General features: G+C 34.5%; 1 protein-coding gene across 1 annotated transcript; it reads left to right on the forward strand.

Moving 5' to 3' along the window:
• Positions 1–130: 130 nt before the first annotated feature.
• ZNF654 (zinc finger protein 654) lies at positions 131–18800 on the forward strand. Its single transcript, XM_070750150.1, has 9 exons — positions 131–526; positions 6091–6236; positions 8074–8155; positions 10739–10874; positions 11945–12147; positions 12942–13081; positions 13653–13794; positions 15474–17742; positions 18206–18800. The coding sequence occupies exons 1-9, from the start codon at positions 395–397 to the stop codon at positions 18211–18213; spliced, it is 3258 nt and encodes a 1085-aa protein (XP_070606251.1). The 5' UTR covers positions 131–394; the 3' UTR covers positions 18214–18800.
• Positions 18801–20078: the final 1278 nt, after the last annotated feature.

Consider the following 20078-nt stretch of genomic DNA (forward strand, 5'->3'; position numbering starts at 1 on the left):
GTACTGCTTATTGTGACCCACTGGCAAGGAGTGGGAGGAGATGTTTACTTTGAAGGATGAAATGCGGGCCCAATCGACAATGGTAAAGGAGGGGCTTAGCACATTTTTTTTATCGATGACATTCTCCCCCAATCAAAAAGTGCTGCTGAAAGTTCAGCTTCGAATGGGGAATCCAGCTCGGCCAATCAGGGGCTTAACCCACCGGAGCTCGTTAGAATGAAGGTTCTGTAGGTCAGAGAATAAGGAACCCGCGCTTGACTGACAAACGCACGGACCACTAATGAGGCAGCGCGGGGGGCGGTGCCGGAATTTAAGTACGCGACCGTGAGGGCGGGTCATCCGTCAGATCGCGGCGGGGGGAGGGAGTCGGTACGCGCAGGGCGGCCAGACCAGCATGGCGGAAGACGAGAGCGACCAGGAATCGGAGAGACTCGGCGAGGAACTCAAGGCTATTAATGAGCCGCACCTTCCCGCCGGATTGTCTCCTGCGCTGAGCAGCCAATATTACTGCTATCGCTTCTGCCAGGTGAGTGGCTAGTCCCGCCCCCTGTAGACTTGATACACTGGGACTTGAAGGGGGGGGGGGGCGGCGAATACAGCTGAGCGATGGACGCCAAGGAATTTCGGACGGGTTCTTATGCGGAGAAAACGACGGAGGCTCCCCCCCACCCTCACTCTGTCGCGGCCCTTTGCAGAGCTTAGCTGGCCGCAGAGGAAGGGGAATAAAAACGAGGGCGAGTCTCCGCGGAGGCGCTTCCCCCTTTTGGTCGAGGCGAGGCGATTTCCTTTCATTTCGGCCTTTTCTCCTCACTCCCCTTGTAGGGAGAGCGCTAGGGCAGCCGCCCGCGGCCGAGCAGGCTGCTGTCCGTGAGGGGGAGTTGGTTTTTCGCGACGTCAGTTTTCCTTTCCTCAAAGCGCTCTCTCGTTTTGCCCTTGTCACTGTCACCCCTCGGTGGCTTAGAAACCGGCGCCGGCCCCTTTTCTTTTCCCCTCACACGGGCTGACGGGGGTTGGAGGCTGCCTTTTGAGGGGCAGAAGAATCCCTTTCTTCTCTCCCCGCCCTCTCCTGGGCCGCTGCTGTTACTTAGGGTAAGGGGCGTGTGGGGAGGGGGTCCGTTCCGAAGCTCAAGTTCGGAGTCGGTGGCCTTCTCGGTCTAGGAGCTGGGGCTTTAAAAAGAAGCCCGATGTTGAAAATGTATTGTAGAGATTCTCAGTCATCCAGTTCTTGGTTGTTCCTGAGGTGCCCCCCCCCCGCAGGAATCAACTGGACTTTCTTGTGTTTGTTTTTGTTTTCTTTCGCTTCTTGGATGAGAGGACGTTTCGCTTCTCATCCAAGAAGCTTCCTCAACTCTGACGGGATAGCGGGGAATGGTAGGGTTCCTATTCCTTGCGCAGAGCTGGTCATTTGCATTGATGCTGAGGCAATAAAGAAAAAGCTAGTTCTTTAAAGGGGTTAGGGGAGGGGCTCAGTTTTTCCTTCTCTTAAATTTGGTTGGCCTGAACAGGATTGAGGATTGTAGAGAAAACAGCCCACTGTTTTGAATAGGAGTTCATTACCTAATTGCTGCCTTATGGCTACTACTGGTAGATGTTGAGTTTCCCATTAAGAACCTTTGGAGGATATTGTGCCTACCGTCCCTTTCCTTCTGTCCTATTATAGAAACATAGACGATTGAGGGCAGAAAAAGACCTCATGGTCCATCTAGTCTGCCCTTATACTGTTTCCTGTATTTTATCTTAGGATGGATATATGTTTATCCCAGTTACTGTGGATTTACCAATCACGTCTGCTGGAAGTTCTATTATCCTTTTTACCCTTTTCTTTATACTTTGTTATGCTAATACAAACTATAATTCTATACTTGTTTGACAAATATAATAAAATAAATAAATAAAAATAATGGGATGGAAGCTGGAGGGATGATCTCATTGGCTGTTACAGGTGTGTTGACTTAAGTTTACTACTTTCATTCTAACCCTGCTATGCATTATCCTGCTGGTATTTTGTTTTATATGATCCTGCTTGGATTCCATTTGTTCAACTTCATCCCAATGTGGCTTTGGGAATTTAAAGATAGTTCTGTGGTGGATTTGGAACAAAGGCCCACATGAAAGTTAAGATCCTGCACATGTTTTAAGCATTTGGCATCTATAATGTAGAAAGAATCTTCTGATTATATCATTGCTTTGTCATGGTTTTAAATGGTGTTTAATTGTTTATGTTTGAGAGACTTAGAATATAAGTGAACTTGTCTAAACATGATTTTTACTTTTATGCTGTGCTAGCCTTGTGAATTTCTACATTATTTAGGTGGAATCCTATCCTTGCCTGAAAATAAGCCCGATTAAATACAATTGTTTCATGTTTTTTTAGTAAACACATTTGGTTTGTTAGTCAAATGAAATTTTACTAAAGTGGTGGCTTGACTCATACACCCAATTAACCATTTAGCCATAGTTTATGAAATAAAGCAGAGTTTATTATATTCATGCAAAACATGCCATAAAGTACGATTGAAAGACTTCAGTTGTCTGCATTCATATACTATATCACATTTAAACAAAATGAAAAAATGATATAATTTGATGTGTGGTACATATTCACTTAGATTTAGATATCCAGAATAGGAAATACACATAAAAATCCACACACAAAAATCCTGTGTAAAAACAGGTTTGAAAACAGTATACATTTTCCATGCCACCGATGTAAAGATTTCATTCCAGTTCTCTATTCCTGGCTTTTAAAAACGTTAATGAATGCTAAACAGGCATTTTGAAAAACAATGATTTCAGAATACATATTAATACATTTTCATATAAATATAAAATTCTACATCACTTAATGAATGGTAACTATATTTTATTATAGTTATCTAACTTGATAAGCCATTTATTGATGCCCGCTAATAACAAACTGCAAAGTATTTAATAAATTGAGACATATATTTATCTTTCCAGTGCTGAAGAATCTTTTGGTTATAAGTAGAACATGGAGAATCCATTTTCTTTGTTCAGGTGTAAGTTTCCAATGTGCAGGTATAATTCAATGGAATATTTATATCTGAAATTACTGAGTCTTGTTTCGGAATAGTGTAATAATTTTCTTCCTAACTGGAACATTTAGAGCAATGTACAATATGTTTGAAGCATTAAGTGCATGTCCAAGTTTTTATATAAATGCAATGTAATTTAGTAAGTCTGAAATATTTTTGTTGAATAAAATTTACTGTAGTCTAAAATCTATTAAAGTGTTTTGGTATGTTAAAATTACGAAGTAATTTTGGGCTGTTTTAGTGTCATGAGATGCATAAATGAAGTGTGTCTATATTTAAAATGTCAGTGTATGCTCTAAATGTAAATAACAAATAATACTACTAAGCTATTATGCAGATAATATTTTTATTTTACTGCAGAAAATTATTTTTAAAAATCACCTTTATCCTATAAATGAGCTGAAGCATAAATATCTATTTCCAACACATTTTCCATACAGCAGGCTTTTTAAATTGTTTAGAGATCCTGATTACTTTCTATTATATTAGTTTAACACAAGAGTCAAAAGCCAGTTCCTACAAATCATGTATCACAGCTTGAAATCTGTCTAACAATTACAATATAATATAGAGGTATCCAAAATCGGTTATATTTTGATGTCCGCAAAACAAAAAAATAAGAATTAAGATTTAGGGTTAATTCGCCACTCATAATCATAATGTCTTTTTGAACTTGACTTAGCAAAAAGTATAATAATCAGTCATTGTGGTTTATTTAGTAAACTGATTTTGTGTGTACATACAGATAATGTATTTAGATTTGAGTGGCAATACATTTAATTACCTTTCTGATCTTCCTATTTTATATTAATTATTTGTTTTTAACTTGATAGTGATGTACCTCTCTAATCAGGGTATTTTACCTTCCAAAATAAGGTGCATTTTAAAAAAACATAGAGAGCATTTTATGTGAATGACTTTATAACTTTGAATTGACTTTATAATAGGTGTACTCATACTGTAATCTTAAAAGGAAGTAGTTTTTTAATGGTATGAAAGTGAAGATGTGACATTCCATTTTCTCACTATAAGTCCGGGTGTAAAGATAAATGTAATATTTCAATTGGATATTTCAGTTGGAGAAATGGACAATTTGTAATTGTCATCACATTGGAGTGACGTCTGATGTTATATACACAAACTGACATTTGACAGCTTTTTCAATTGAATGGATCCTTTTATACACAATGCATGCATAGGCACTATTTCTTTTATTTCTTGTGATATACTTTTAACTATTTGATTTGGTTATAGTGTAAGTACATATTCCAAACTTTAATTTCTGTATTATATGTGGCAAATCTGTCACATTGATTAATGATGAAATTTGGTTCTTAAATCATACACTTATGGGTATTTTTCTTTGCAGTTTTTTACCTATTATTATACCAATGTATCAGGAGATGATGAGTTATAGGCCTTTCCTAGGCATGAAAGCCATCTTGGTAACTTTTTCTGCTGATAGTGTCTGATAGATAGATTAAAATGCCAAAGCCAGTCTAACTCTCTAGCTAACTAAGAATGGTCCTAGTAATAATTAATAATAAAAATTCAAAAATTGTATATAGTTTAAGAAGATACCCTAGAGAGCAGGCTTTAAAACAGTGGTTCTCAACCTTTCTAATGCTGCGACCCCTTAATACAGTTCCTCATTTTGTGGTGACCCCCAACTATAAGTTTAGCGCCAATTCTTCCAACAGATCTTTAAGCTGATTAGCAAGAAGTCAGAGGGACACCCCTCCTGTAAACGCCTGATTGTTTGGATTGTAAAAATATGTTCCGAGATGCCAGAATAGAAGCTTTAGTTGCTAACACCATTGGAAATTTGTCTTTTCCCATGGTCTTAAGCGACCCCTGTGAAATGGTCGTTCAACCCCCAAAGGGGCCCGGACCCCAAGGTTGAGAACCACTGCTTTAAAACTTTCATGTAGTTTTATTTAGTGTAACTCACTAATAATTCTATTTATATATCTTCATTATATACTGGTTCAAATAATCTTACTTATTTACATTTTCTCTATATATTATAAATACGATATGTCTTTCTGCCACAATTTTTAATCAGTGTATCTGTAGAAATACTGTATGTATTTAGGTTTTTTTTAAAAGGAAATCAGCTAGTTTAAAAGTTACCCTTACATCTTATTAGGCAATTAAGTTTAGCTTTTTTTGTAAATCAATCAATCAATCAATCAATCACTGTCCTCCAAAAACAGTTTTAGATTGTAATTTTCAAAAGTCAAAATAATGAAAGTATGATAATCTGTTCATGATGAGATGCTTTAAGGTAGTAATATAAAACAAGTTACTGTTCTTGTACATGGTATGTCTACTATTTCAAATCTTGTCTTCTATTATTTTGAATATGATCTGGAGTGAAATAAAAATTCTGTTGATTATAAATCTTGAAATATAACCATAAAAATTACTTTAAATTATGAATTTCTGTTTGTTGGAAAACCTCTCGCATGCTATCTCTGTGTAAGACATATATTTAAATACAAATTAAGGTTAAAAAGTGGCATGCATTATATGTAGGTAATGATAGAGAAATGTTAGGATAAGTGGTCAAAAAGGGAATAGATAAAAAATGGATTAATTTTCTTGCATACTGTTTGAACATCCTATCCTCTTGCATTACAGTACTATGTTTCTTATCACCCATTGGAGACATTGCGAATGATAATTATATGATTTATTTCTGTTCTAATATGCCTTTTTTTGAAAAGCAAAAAGCAAATATGGTCTGAAGATTCAAAAACGTAATCTTTTTTATATGAAAACAGCTTACTTGTGTCTTATGTGGTCTCAAGCCGTAAAATAGGGTTAATCTTGATTCATCAAAAGCCGTAAAATAGGGTTAATCTTGATTCATCAAACTGCTTGTTTTATTTCAGTGAGTGATTTTCTAGTTGTATTGTTTAGTGAGGTTGAAAGAAAAATTGCCTAGCTGTAGAATATAACAGCATGCTATATTCCTGCTTATATGCTGTTTCAAATCAAGTTTAATGTGTATTGTTTTCTCTGCAAACAGGTTGTTGAAGATTATGCTGGAAGATGGCAGGTTCCTTTGCCACAGCTTCAAGTACTCCAGACAGCTCTCTGTTGTTTCACATCTGCATGTGTATCTTTTCCAGATGAATGTGAACATGTACAGTATGTGCTGAGTAGCCTAGCCTTGTAAGTAGGCCATGCTCTTCCTATTGTAAACTTTCTAACTTTCTGGATATTATAGGATAATTTGAAAATTAATCTTCAAGGATAATTTTTTAAGTTTGGGAAGAAGATTGTTATTGTTTTCCAAGTATATAAAATGTGAGAACTGTTTAAGAATTTGCGTGGAGTATATTGATGGACATATGGGCTTTTTTACAAAGGACATTGCTCCACATTCATTTAGTAATCTTCCCTATTAAACTAAGATATGAAACAATGTTAACATCTTGGTTTAAACATTTATTTTAGAAATAATTACCATTTTTTAAAATGAAATTGAAAATTTATTATTTATTTATTTATTATTTAGATTTGTATGCCGCCCCTCTCCGCGAACTCGGGGCGGCTCACAACAAAGCATAAACAGATCGTACAAATCCAAATAGATTCAAATAAATTTAAATATTTAAAAAAGTTTTAAAAAGAACCCCAATATGCTAACAAGCACACACACAAACATACCAAACATAAATTGTACATGCCCGGGGCAGATGTTTCAGTTCCCCCATGCCTGACGGCAAAGGTGGGTTTTAAGAACTTTACGGAAGGCAGGGAGAGTAGGGGCAGTTCTAATCTCCGGGGGGAGTTGGTTCCAAAATGATGTATGACTTTTATGTTATAATTGAGAAAATAAAATATAAGACATGAACTAATTTGTATGCTATGGCAGCAAAGCATTTTAATCATTTATTCAAACTCAAGCTGTAGTACTATTTTGAAATATTGGAAACTCAACCAAGACTCTCTTGGATATATATCAAATAGTGTGTTGGCCAGTGCAGAATACATATTTGGGGTTTGGAATCTGACTCTAGAGGCAAGCATTCTTATCTAGTGAAGGGCAGGTTGCTGGTGGGTATCATCATCCTTCATTTTTAGGCAAGTCAAAGAAAGAAAACTGCATATCTATATTTAGGCAAATCTTGCCAAAGCAATTCCCCAATACAAAATTGTAATAGATTGCAATTATTTGCACCAACCATACCAGGTGAGATATTATCATCAAGTTGCCTTTTTATCTAATTATTTTTCCAAAAATGGAAAATAATTTTTAGGATACTTATACAATAAATTAGTGTGAAAACTCTCAAATCTTGTGGAAGACCAAATATATATTTGATATTTAAGGCACTAGATGTACAAATATTTAAAACTTCAGGGTATCAAAAATTAGCACACTCATACACATAGAGGTTCAGTACTGTTTCACAACAATTTTATCAAGCCAACAATTGTAGACTGGGACTCAGTTTCATTAGACTGCTTTTTTTAAAAAAAAATATGACATGTATTTTGAGAACAACCCATTGTCTTATAATCATGTGGGCTAATATGCATTTGAGCAAAAACTGAAAAAAATGCAGTGTTTACTGAAAAAACTTGCTTTCTGTTTGGATAGAAGAATTAGCACAAACTGTTGGTTCATCATTTAAATCCCCTTGAATCTGTAATCTTTAATTGGATTAGAAATTTTAGATTGCAGTGGCCCTTAATAAAGTATTTCTTCAATTCCATGATATGGAAGTTTCTATAGACACTATATAATATACTAAAATTCTTCTAATATACTGTATAATGTAACATATCACTTCAGCATTATATTAGGAAGAATATTACTGCAATATTTTACCCTGTCAATAACTTTCTATGGTGTAATATAATTAAATGAGCTTGCCTGATTAGAGTGTCCACAGGGCTTTATCAATATTGCTCCTTCATTTAAAGATTCTTTATTTAAACTTGAGACATAATATACTTGCTCTGTTTATTTCTTTTAACTTTAAGTTGCTTTGATTTATAGGAGCTTTTTTGAACTGTTGCTGTTTTTTGGAAAAGATGAATTCTATGAAGATCCTTTAAAAGACATTCTTGGGTCAATCCAGGTAATTTGCTAATGTTCAAATATTTAAGTGTTAAAAAACATAATGCTACCAATTTACAAGTTGTTCTTGATTTTTTATTTGTTTAGTGACCATTCAGAGTTTTTTTGACAACACTGAATGAATATAATTATATAGCTGATTCTCAAAGTTCCAACTATTCCCACACTCTCTTGGTTACATGATTGTTATCAGAATGCTTGGTGATCCATTCATACTTACAACTGGTTCCCAAGTGCCTAATCATCACAGGCGTGCCATTTGTATAATCTTCTATGCTGCTTTCTCCCGAAAAGTCAAAGGGGAAGCCAGCAGGGAAGACCGCAAATTGCTGCGGTAACTCCTACTCATGCGTCCTTCCCCAGCCTTTTTGAACTAGCATTGCACTGGTTACTTGGACAGCACTGTGCACTTTCCCTGATCTATCCAATGCCTATCACAAACCCTCAATGACGCATTTAGTGTCTCTAGTGCAACTCCTCTGTACCCTCACCCACCCACCCCTTACCCATGTGGCACTTTTCGCAGATCTTTACACATACTGTGTAGTCCCTATTGTGTACCTTTTCTGGCCCTTCCCCACACCCCACCTATCCCCTTCTTTTATTTATTTATTTATTCATTTGTCCAATACATAAATACATAGGAAGAAAAATAGACATGTAGTAATATAAGTAAGGGTAAAAGTGAACTTATAGGAGGATATATGAAAGGAAGAAAATATATATGAAAAGTGAGAGAAAGGAAGACAATTGGACAGGGGATGAAAGGCACATCGGTGCACTTATGTACGCCCCTTACTGGCCTCTTAGGAACCTGGAGAGGTCAATTGTGGATAGTCTAAGGGAGAAATGTTGGGGTTAGGGGTTGAGACGATTGAGTCCGGTAATGAGTTCCACGCTTCCATAACTCAATTTTTGAAATCATATTTTTTACAGTCATATTTGGAGCGGTTCGTATTAAGTTTGAATCTGTTGCTTGCTCTTGTGTTGTTGCTGTTGAAGCTGAAGTAGTCATTGACCGGTAGGACGTTGCAGCATATGATCTTGTGGGCAATACTCAAGTCGTGTTTTAGGCGCCGCAGTTCTAGGCTTTCTAGGCAGAAGCTGTTAATTTGCCTGTGGGCCTGGGAATTGCAACTTCCTGCTGATTTCCCCCCTTGACCTTTAAGCAGCAGGAAATGGCCTTGCTTAAAAACCATGGGGTTGAGTTAACAACAGCAATTGGGACTGCAGGGATTGCTGTTACTATGCAATGTGATTCCATTTTCTGATGCTACTGCTTAGTGATAGGAAGTTTTGGTTCCAGTTGCTATGGTGTCACAAACTACCTGGATAAGAAGCTTTTATCAAAAAAGGAAAATTCAGTTTCTAAATAACTTAAAATTTAAGTATGAAATTCTGAGTCAGTGTATAATGATGTGAATTGTATATAAATAACATGATTTTGTTAATATTAAATTAATATAGGAATCAGTTTGTGACTTTAGAGTCTTATTGTATCAAACTGTCTCTCCTCCTTGCACTCTGCGGAGGTTCCATTAATTTGTAATGACAGTTGAGAAAATGCTAATTAGTGAAGAGCAAAGCTACATAATCCTTGCTAGTAGTCTTCCCTGTTGGAATTTTCAGTAGCCCTCTATTAGGAGCTAAGCTTCTGGTTTAACTCCTAATAGAGCATTTTTAAAGTACTGCTTATTTGTGATATCTATCATATAAATATTTGTGATATCCAGAAGACCTGGTTGGTAAATCTACAGTAACTGAATTTAAACATGCCTGGGATAAACATATATCCATCCTAAGATAAAATACAGGAAATAGTATAAGGGCAGACTAGATGGACCATGAGGTCTTATTCTGCCTTCAATCTTTTATGTTTCTATATAAAGCTCTCACTTTATATAGATATTATATAGTCTTAAACTGGATGAAATGGTATTATAGGGCGGTGATGGTAAACCTATGGCACGCTTGCCACAGGTAGCATGTGGAACCATATCAGAGGGCATGCGAGGTTTTGCCCTATGTCAGCTCCAGTGCGCGGGCCAGCTGATTTTTGGCCTTTTTTGCTGTCCCCAGGCTTCAGGAGTCTGTTGCCTGTGCCCATGTGTGTGGCAGTGGGAGAAGTAAGCATGCATGGGGGGCAGTGGGGATTTTGTGCATGTGTGGGGGGAGGGCTTTTTAAAAGGCCACATTGTGTGCAAATGTACATAATGACATTTATATTATTGTGAACAAGTCATAATTATATTCCAAATTACTTCATCAGTTACATTTTTAGTTATGTTCATTTTACAGAATTCTTCGTTAACTCTCCTCAACCTTTCACTTTTAAAACATTTATTTTGGGACAAGTAATAAAAAAGTATGTTGCCAGTCAGTTTTGCACATTTTGACAAATATGCAATTAGTGCATGTTGGAGTTGGAGCCCCTAAATTTATGCTAAAAATGCTAAAATCTTTGCTTTAGGTTATCTCCGGGTACTACTGTTCATATCTAAAAACTAAGAAGTGTATGTAGTATACCAAAACATTCCTAGGTACATTCTATGTACTTCAATGTTCACTACTTATTCCTCCGTAGGATTGCCAGAATCGACTCAATAGATACAGAAATGTTAATTTAGAATTGGTGACTCGAATTACCAGAGACGGTGGACCTTGGGAGGATCCTGTATTACAAGCTGTACTTAAAGGAAGACCAGCTTCTCAGGAATTAGGTACAAATCATTTTCCATATATATTGAAAATAACACAATTTAAATTAATGTTAAATGTAGAATTTTTTTTAATTTCATTTCTTTGTTTCCAGGCAGTGAATATTATATTTCTTAATCACAGGCTAGAATTAATTCAATTAGACAATGAAGTTGGACTGAAAGATAAGAAAATTTAGTGTACAATATATTCTGGATTTTGAGATTATTTCTTATGCATGGAGAACAATTTGTATTGATTTTATAGTTATTGTTGCTGAGTTGGTCAAAGGCTTAAAAATAATGTTATATGTGCATCTTGTTACATCATGGACAAAATTTATCAGCTTGCCAAGAATTCTCAAGTAAAATATGGTGTACTTTCATAGGAATATAGTATAAACTCACTGAACAATATTGCAGCATTCTAATTTAAATATTTATGGTATTATATCTTAATTAAATAGTTTCAAGGATTAAATTATGTGTGCATATTTAGGAGCAGTGTTAAAAAAATGCTATTTGTTATTATCGTAGAAGAAGATTGCACAACATATATTAGGAATTATATGTTTCCAAGACGAATGGGGCCAGAGAATATTTTGGAAGGTAGATGTAGGAGTTATAATGGGTGAAATGCAGTAGTGAGTTTCACTTACCTTTGCTAAGGTGCAACACTTCTGTACAGTGTTTTTTAATGGCGGGTGGGTGGGCGGAGCCTCCCGCCTCCAACAGCTACCGGTTTGCTGAACTGGAGTGAACCGGTAGCAATCCACCACTGGTGAAATGACTCTCTTTGATATATGTCCTTGAAATTCTCCATCTCTAGTCCTCAATCAAAAAGAAAAAACTTAAATTTATGGCCTCACTCAATTAGGGTATTTTACGACAAAACGAAGATAGTGAACTGCTTTATTTCAGTAATTTACACCGGTCCCATTCGTTTATCCATGTTTTTAAAAGAAAACCTCCATAGATTATCCATTTTTTAATTTTAATAATCTGAATAGAATGTTTCCAATATTTTGTAAACCTGATTTAATATAACCTACGGTTAATATTTTATAACTGAATTATTTGTTTTCTTTTACCAGTTAACAAATATTTAAGCTCTGAAAATCCACTGTTCTTTGAATTACGTGCCAGATACCTTATTGCCTGTGAACGCATCCCAGAGGCAATGGCTCTTATCAAAGCTTGCATGAGTCATCCTAATATTAGCAAAGACCTTTACTTCCATCAAGCATTTTTCACGTGTCTTTATATGTCTCCACTAGAAGATCACCTATTTCAAGAGGTACAGTTTGTCAGCTTTAAGCAGTTTTATGATATGTCTTGATAAAGGATAGTATTCTAATTCATATTAAGCAAAATAAATGACTATCTTTTCTTTTAAAAAAATTATTCCTGTATTACCATTGTATAGATTAATAACAACTCTATATTATTTTTTGACGATTGGACAACTATTTCCTAGTATTAGCATTTCATCAGCTTTGCTCTAATTGATTGTCAAATAACAAGTAATGTAATGGGAAATTTGGTCATGAAAACTATTCTGTTCAAATTAATAAAAACTAAATATGCCCAATATAAATTCTTGCTATTGTATATATTTTTCTTCCCTGTAGTGTTATTCCTATACAGTAGTCCCTCGCTATACTGCGCTTCACCTACTGCGGCTTCACTTCATCGCGGGTTTCTGAGGAAGTCGATCGGCAGATTTAAACAGCCCGCCGAACTCGATCGGCAGGTTTTTTTTTAAAAAAAAAATCTAAAATTGTAAATACTTTATTTAAATACTGTATCTAAAATAAATACTGTGTGGGAAGGATTTATAAACACTTAAAACAATGAAAACTTACCAAACAATTACAATATAAATACTTAAATAAGTACTATCAGTCAATAAATTCCCCATCGCGGATTTCACCTATCGCGGCCAGGTCTGGAACGTAACACCAGCGATAGGTGAGGGACTACTGTATTGGGTAATAAAACTAGTAATAGGAGCTAGGATTTCCAATAATGGTAAAAGATTAGCCTCTTTCTTACTATGCTTGTCTGAATTATCTCATTTTGATTGCATAGCATTTGCTGAGGACTGACTGCAAGAATGGCATTGAAATCATCTGCAATATTGCAAAAGAAGGGAAGACTGCTGTAGCATTGAATCTTTGTGAATTGTTTCTTATTCCACAGCTCAAAAAAGGGGATATGTATTGCATCTGGTAAATCTTTTCTTTCAATAATACTGCTTTACACTAGTGTTATAACAAAAGAAATTTATGGGTAAATTATAAAGGGATGATCAAATCCTAGTTAATTATTAAGAATAAATAATGCTTTGATGCAATTTCATTGACTGTAATATCCATCAATTCAAAATAATAGTGAAAACTAATTACTGTATTGGATATTTTTGTATTGTTATAAATTACTTTAAAATATTGAATTATTTTACTGATTTACTTAACTAACAACTAGAAAGTAAATAGCTTTCTGAATAATATAAATATATTAATAATATTACCTATTTCCATATGTATAATTTGAATACTGTACAGTGAAAATTTATTTTAATACACTAATTGGAGGATGAGGCTAGTTTTAATAAATGGTCATGGAATTAGAGAGTGCATTTCCAAGTTGATTTGCATAATAGTGCCATTATGCAAATTATAGAAATTATATCGTTATTTTTATAACTCTGAATTATATCTACCATAGATTTTAACATGATAAATACCATATGATTGGTATCTAGGTTTCTAAAGTAATAAGCTTTATTTTGTTTTACAGGGAACTGATCTTTATTTGGAGTAAACTGCAGCTTAGGTCTAACCCATCAAAGCAAGTATTTGTAGACCAATGCTACCATCTTTTAAGAACAGCTACAAATTTACAAGTTATTTTCCCTTTCATGAAAGTTATTAGGGATGAAGTAAGTAATAATATTTGCCTCAGATATGTTTTTAAAGTACCAATATTAAATATTGTATACCATATTTTTCAGAATATAAGACACATCTCCCCCTCCCCCAAAGAGAGTGGCAATGTCAGTGCATCTTATACACTGAATACAGCAATTTCTGGCTTCCTAAAGCCCTGCCTTGTGCCCCATTTTTTGCAAAAATGGGGTGCGCAAAAGTGTTTGTGAGGCCTGCAGAGCTGAAGGCTGGGTAAGGCAAAAACATCCCCATTTTAATGAAAAAAACGGCAAATAATGAGCTGGTTTTTTTTTTTTTGCAAAAATTGGGGTGTTTTTGCCTTCCCCCAGCCCCTAGGAATACTCTGCAGGGCTCCCAAACTTCTGTGCACCCTGTTTTTGCAAAAGACGGATGAAAAACAGGTCAATTTTGCAAAAAAATTGAGTGCACAGAGGGTTTGGGAGGCCTGCTCCTAGGGGTTGAAGGATGGCAAAAATGCCTGTTTTTGCAAAAAATGGGGCATACAGAAGGTTTGGGCCACTTTCTGAGTGCTCTTGGGGGGCAGGGAAGACAAAAACCTTTTTTTTCCTTTTTACATCTTTGAAAACTTGGTGCATCTTATACACCGGTGCGTCTTTTAATAAGTTATGTTGTTATATACGGTAGTTAAATATTTTGTTGAGGAAGAATTGATGTTAAATAAAATATTTTAGATAGTATTGATACTGATACTTATGGAGTTTGTGTTTTGAAGTTTTATAGGGCAAGAATAAAATGTGCTGTGTTAGCGCATAAAGTTAGTGCAACATATATTTTTTTAAAAAATGGTTGTTATAATGATGGCATTTTCGTTTTACATTTTACAAACTATAATTAATAGGTATTAGTTTACAAATTCCACAATTGTTTTGTGCAATAGGTAAAAGAAACTCTTGGATTTTGTTGCAAAAGTATGTATTTTTTAATTATGATTACTAATATGGTTGTATAAAGCATTTAAAGGAAGGAATTTGCAGCACATAGGAATACTGAAACAGCAATCTTTTTATATGGCTTATGTATCTGCTTTGGAAACTGCTCCCAATTTTTCCATTTATGTATTCATTAATTGCCACTTTTCTAGATACTTAGATATGGAGATACTTTGAGCACTTTCCAAAACAACTTTGCAAGCCTTTGCATTATTTTGATCATTTGAAAAGGAGTATTTTGTTTATGCTATTGCCTGAACCTTAATTTAGTAATTATTCTTTGTCCTTGTATTCTAAAAGATATAATTATATGTTGCACTTGCTTTAAATATACCGGTATTTATAAAAATTGATCAAAATTTAGTCTTCCAGAATTGGAAGATCTTCCATTCATGAATTAGTTTTGACTCAACTGAGTAAATTAATTGTAATAGGAAAATTTAATGTACAATGATAACAGTTGAAAAGAAATGTACCTTTTAAAGTTGTTATAATATTATTTATCACTTTTCTACATTGATATTATACAATACTTTTAAGAATATTTACATCTGTTTATAATTTCTGTATATTGGGATTTGGATTGTTTTGTTTTATATCCAGTTTCTCCCTAAAATAATAATTTAATATAATTTTTGAGATATTATGAGCTCTCTGGAAAAGGAAATGCAGAAGAGTCTCATTATTCGGAATTTATTCTACCTTTCCTTTCTTTCTCACAGATTGGCAAGGAAGGTCTACAGATTTGTGTAGAGATATGTGGAAGTGCTCTTCAGCTAGATCTTCATGATGATCCAAAAATAAAATGTTTGATATATAAAACCATTGCTCACTTTTTGCCAAATGACCTAGAAATAGTGCGAATATGTGCTCTTTCTATATTTTTTATTGAGCGCACCTTGGAGTCCTATCATACTATTGAACAGCTATATAAATTTACAGATGAAGAATACAATGAACAGATAAGTTCAGTTCAGAATCGTGTACGCTTTGAGTTGCTCCCAATTTTGAAAAAGGGATTGTTTTTTGATCCAGAATTTTGGAATTTTTTGATGATCAAACAGAACTGTTTAGCACTGCTAAGAGATAAAGCCTTAGCTGAACAGACTGAACGTCCACGTGAGCTTTCTTCTGCAAATACATCAAAGACACGCCGAGCACTGCGGGGTGGTCAATCCTGTATACCTGACATAAACAATGGAGAATTAGGCCATGAAGATACTTCTGAAGTACAATTGAAAAATGATGATAATTGCAAAAAGAACCATGTAGTTCTTAATTCATCTAAAATGGATCACAACGTACCAAAACATCGCTGCATATTATGTAACAGAGAGTTTGTTGGTGGTCATATTGTGAGGCATGCCCGGGCTCATCAGAAAAAGGGCAGTTTCTCATGTGTAATGTGTTGTAGAAAATTCAGGCAAAAAAGTATAATGCTTAAGCACTTAAAGAATCACATCAAGAAAATGACACTACATCATCTAACTGCAACTTCTGTTGATAAAGAAACTCTTATTGTAAATGAAATGAACTGTTCTAATGTTGATGTCCCCCTTCAAAATGGGGACTTGCAGAATACTAAAGAAAATGAAATGGAGCTAGTCATTCCAAGTAATCAGGAGATGCAGAATACTGAATTTGCACTGGATGTAACCAAAAATCATCTTATTAGCCAGGGTGATGATGTTGAAAATGGTGGTAGTGATAATGATTCAAATAATAGTCCTGAGGTGGAAATTAAAGAAGGATCACCAGAAAACAGCTTGAATAGAGAACTCCCTGTACTTCACAAGGTAAATGGTGTACTCTGTCCTCAAAATGATTTGGAGCACACAAGTAATTTCAAGTGTCCTGCCGATGGATGTATTAGAGTCTTTAAAAAAATACGGTTTTTGAATAAACATGCACGTAAGGCCCATCCTTCTGATCTGAATGTGCAAGAGCATATAATGAAATGGAATAATGGAAAATGTAGGTTTTGTCAGAGAAAATTTTTAGATTCCCATCATTTTATTGATCATCTGAAACAACATGTTTATCCAAATGTATATTTCTGTTTGCATTTTAACTGTAATCAGAGATTTAAGCTGTCCACTGAGCTTGCAGAACATATGAAAAGTCATACTGAGTTTAAAGCTCAGTGTAACTTTGCAGAGTGCTGTAAAGTTTTTGATGACATTGCATTGTTATATGAGCATGAAGCTCAACATTACTTAAATAAAGTAAATCCTTCTGAAGCCAGTGAAAATATTTCTTCAGATGTTTTGGAATCTGATTGTGGCATTCAAGAAATAGCAGATGATGGTGGTGAAAAGGAGCCTCTAATGGACTTGCCAATTCCCACTTGGAAAGCAAGGAAAGATTCCCTAGAACCAAAGACGTATATCCAGACTGAGAAAAAAGTAAATAATCTAATCCAGAATGGGAATGAAAATGAATATGGTAGTGCTGTCACAGTTGTGAACTTAATAGATCAAAAGATACCTGAAGAAGTAGAGCCAAATTTAGAAAGCTGTAAACTTAATGATCAGCTAATCAATGGACACAGTGAACTGGAAGAAACAACAGCTGCACTGGATGCTGATTTGGAAAGAACGAGTGCCAATACTAGGACAGAAAATGGATCTATTCTACCTGTTCTGCAGAACTGTACAGATATATCAGATACTACTCTTCTAGATTCTCAGACACTTTCTAAACCAAATCAGATAACGGAAAATACATCATATGGCTTAATTTTAACGAAGCCTTATATTAGACCATTGCCTCCGAGTTACCTTGATGAACGATGGATTAGCATGCCAAAACGAAGAAAAACTTTAACTGATAAAGCAGATGGACATTCAGAGCAAGGCAAAACGTCTAGCAAATCAGACAGACTAAGATGCAGCAAATGTTTGACCACCTACTGTAACTCAGAAGCACTTCAGTGTCATCTTGCACAAAAGAAGTGTCGGACACTTTTTGGATTCGATTCAGATGATGAAAGTAAGTGTTACAATTTTACTGGGTATAATTTTAGTTATTTGTACAGCAATAAAATGTTAAAAAGAGATTTAAACAAATGGATAGACAAAGGTTTCTAAAAAGATAGGTTGAAAAAAATATATTACACATAACGTATAAATAGTAGCATCTAGTGTTGCCTTAGCCCAGTAGTATTATGAAAAAGTATTATATTACAGATAATAATTTTAGATAATTTTGATAATACAGTACTTACTGTGCAACATTTTTGAAATCATTACTTGACCAGGTAAAATTATGAAGCTTACTCTACAGTGTTTCAATGTTTTCATGAAGTCTTTAGAAAAAAATAACTAGCTATCATATTTATATTCTCTAAACAAACATTTAGTTTGTTTGATCTTACTTAGGAAAAATAAATGATTGGATCTCAGTATGATACTGGACTCCAAAGAACTAATCAATTTAATCTCTTTTTTTGCAGGTTCATGAGCAAATGATGTATGAAGAGTTCTCCATTTGAGGAGTAGTGATGGAACACTACAATATTTTGCATCAACCTGCTTTTCCCTTCTTGGCCTTAATTATAAAGAAGTCTAAAATCACGATCTTTCTGAGAATTAAAGCACACGGGTCACAATTAAGTGATAGTAGGAGCCGTGAAGTATTAGTATCCAGAAAACAAGCAAACTGTGTTTAAACCCCCAAAGTACCAGTCATCTAAAAGCCACAAGTTCTTGCATAATTCTACTCTTAAATAAATTCACTCTGGGTGGCTGTATACAGAATAGGTTTCATGCTGACTGAAAATAATTGTTTCATAGAAAAATGTCTATGGGACATGCCTCTTTCTGAATCTGTATGTTCAAAGGAAGCCATTCTGTATGATAAAACTAGTTTGAGTCACATTCAATGTTGCTGTGCATTAAAATCGGATCAATTAAAAATAGATCCATTTATAGAGGTTGACTCTTCTTGCAATGGTATATTTTGTTCCTTGGAAATGGAACCGATGAATGTAAGAAAAAAAAACAGTGCTGGGCAGTGTATCAACTTAATAAATGTTTTAAGGCATACAATAAGGGCTAAAGTATGTCTTTGATATTTCCAAATTCACCTAATTAAACTGCATCCAAATGCACCAAAGTTTTTCAAGACCTGATCATGCTGAATGTATAGATAGAATTCACTGCTAACAAGAACTAGCTAATCCACACAGATACAATATTTGGTATCAAAAATCAGTTTTGGGTTCAATCATAAATTAATATGGTTAGAAATTAACTGAATTCAGCTGGTGTATAAATTTTTAGTATAACCTTTTTAAGGTTGTCTGCGTGAGTTAACACTTGTTAAAATCTACTTTTGTATTTAAGATGAATTAAAAAGTATTTAAATTGGCATTAGGACACTATGAATATAAATTTATATTCATATTGTATCAACATTGGAAAGTTGCACTGAATTTTCTTTATTAAACAATTGCATTTTAAAGAAATCCATACAAATGTTATCATGGCAGTACATGATATATAAATAATTCAGAGGTAATTTGAGCATAGGATCTGTTATTCATTAAGCAGTCCTTCTGGCAGGCTTCTATGCAAGTATAATATAGTGAAGTTCAAGGCATTTCTGGATTCTCCGAGTTTGCAGAGAGGGGCGGCATACAAATCCAATTACCATAATAATAATAATAATAATTTTTTGAAGTGAGCATACATATAAAATCCCATGAAAAACTTAATCAGTAAAAATAAATTGCTTTAGTTCTGAGTACCAATAACATTATTTACACTGTGCCTTGAAAAGAAGCTTTAAACTCCCTTTTCTTAAAATAGCACATATAAAAGCAGAGTATTCCAATCCCAAATATCCAATACAGTATACCCCTTTCTTTAAAAACAATGTTGTAGAAATATTTATTATGAAAAATAACTATTTTTCATAATAAAAATGATTTTTCTTGCAGATCACTGACTTTTGAAAATATTTATAAAGGGATTACATTTTTTTTTAATGGAAAAGTTATTTGATCCTATTGAGTTATATTTTCAATGCAATCCTACACATTTCTATTCCAAAGTCAGTCCCATTGAGTTTAATGGTATTTACTCTCAGGTAAGTGAGTAGATTTTCTGAAAATCATATTTTATTCATAAAGACTAAGGCCATTTTGTTCCTCAAGAAAGAAGTATGAAACTTTGAACACCGATACGCTTAAAATATAATTATATTTCTAAGTCAATCCTGATATCTAGGCACCAAATGATATTTTTAATAATTACACAGATGAAGCTGTGCTGGACTATGCTAAGTATCAAAGGCTACTGTTGAAGCAATTCAAATTATAACAC

This window comes from Erythrolamprus reginae, chromosome 4 (genome assembly GCF_031021105.1).
Source record: "Erythrolamprus reginae isolate rEryReg1 chromosome 4, rEryReg1.hap1, whole genome shotgun sequence".
NCBI classification, from domain to species: domain Eukaryota; kingdom Metazoa; phylum Chordata; class Lepidosauria; order Squamata; family Dipsadidae; genus Erythrolamprus; species Erythrolamprus reginae.

What these genes read in the sequence shown, in the direction of transcription:
- ZNF654 (XM_070750150.1), top strand. Translation starts at nt 395, where the DNA reads ATGGCGGAAGACGAGAGCGACCAGGAATCGGAGAGACTCGGCGAGGAA. An exon ending in GTGCTGAGTAGCCTAGCCTT is followed by an intron (nt 6,237 to 8,073) that starts GTAAGTAGGCCA and finishes TTTGATTTATAG; the next exon opens with GAGCTTTTTTGAACTGTTGC. An exon ending in AAGATCACCTATTTCAAGAG is followed by an intron (nt 12,148 to 12,941) that starts GTACAGTTTGTC and finishes TTGATTGCATAG; the next exon opens with CATTTGCTGAGGACTGACTG.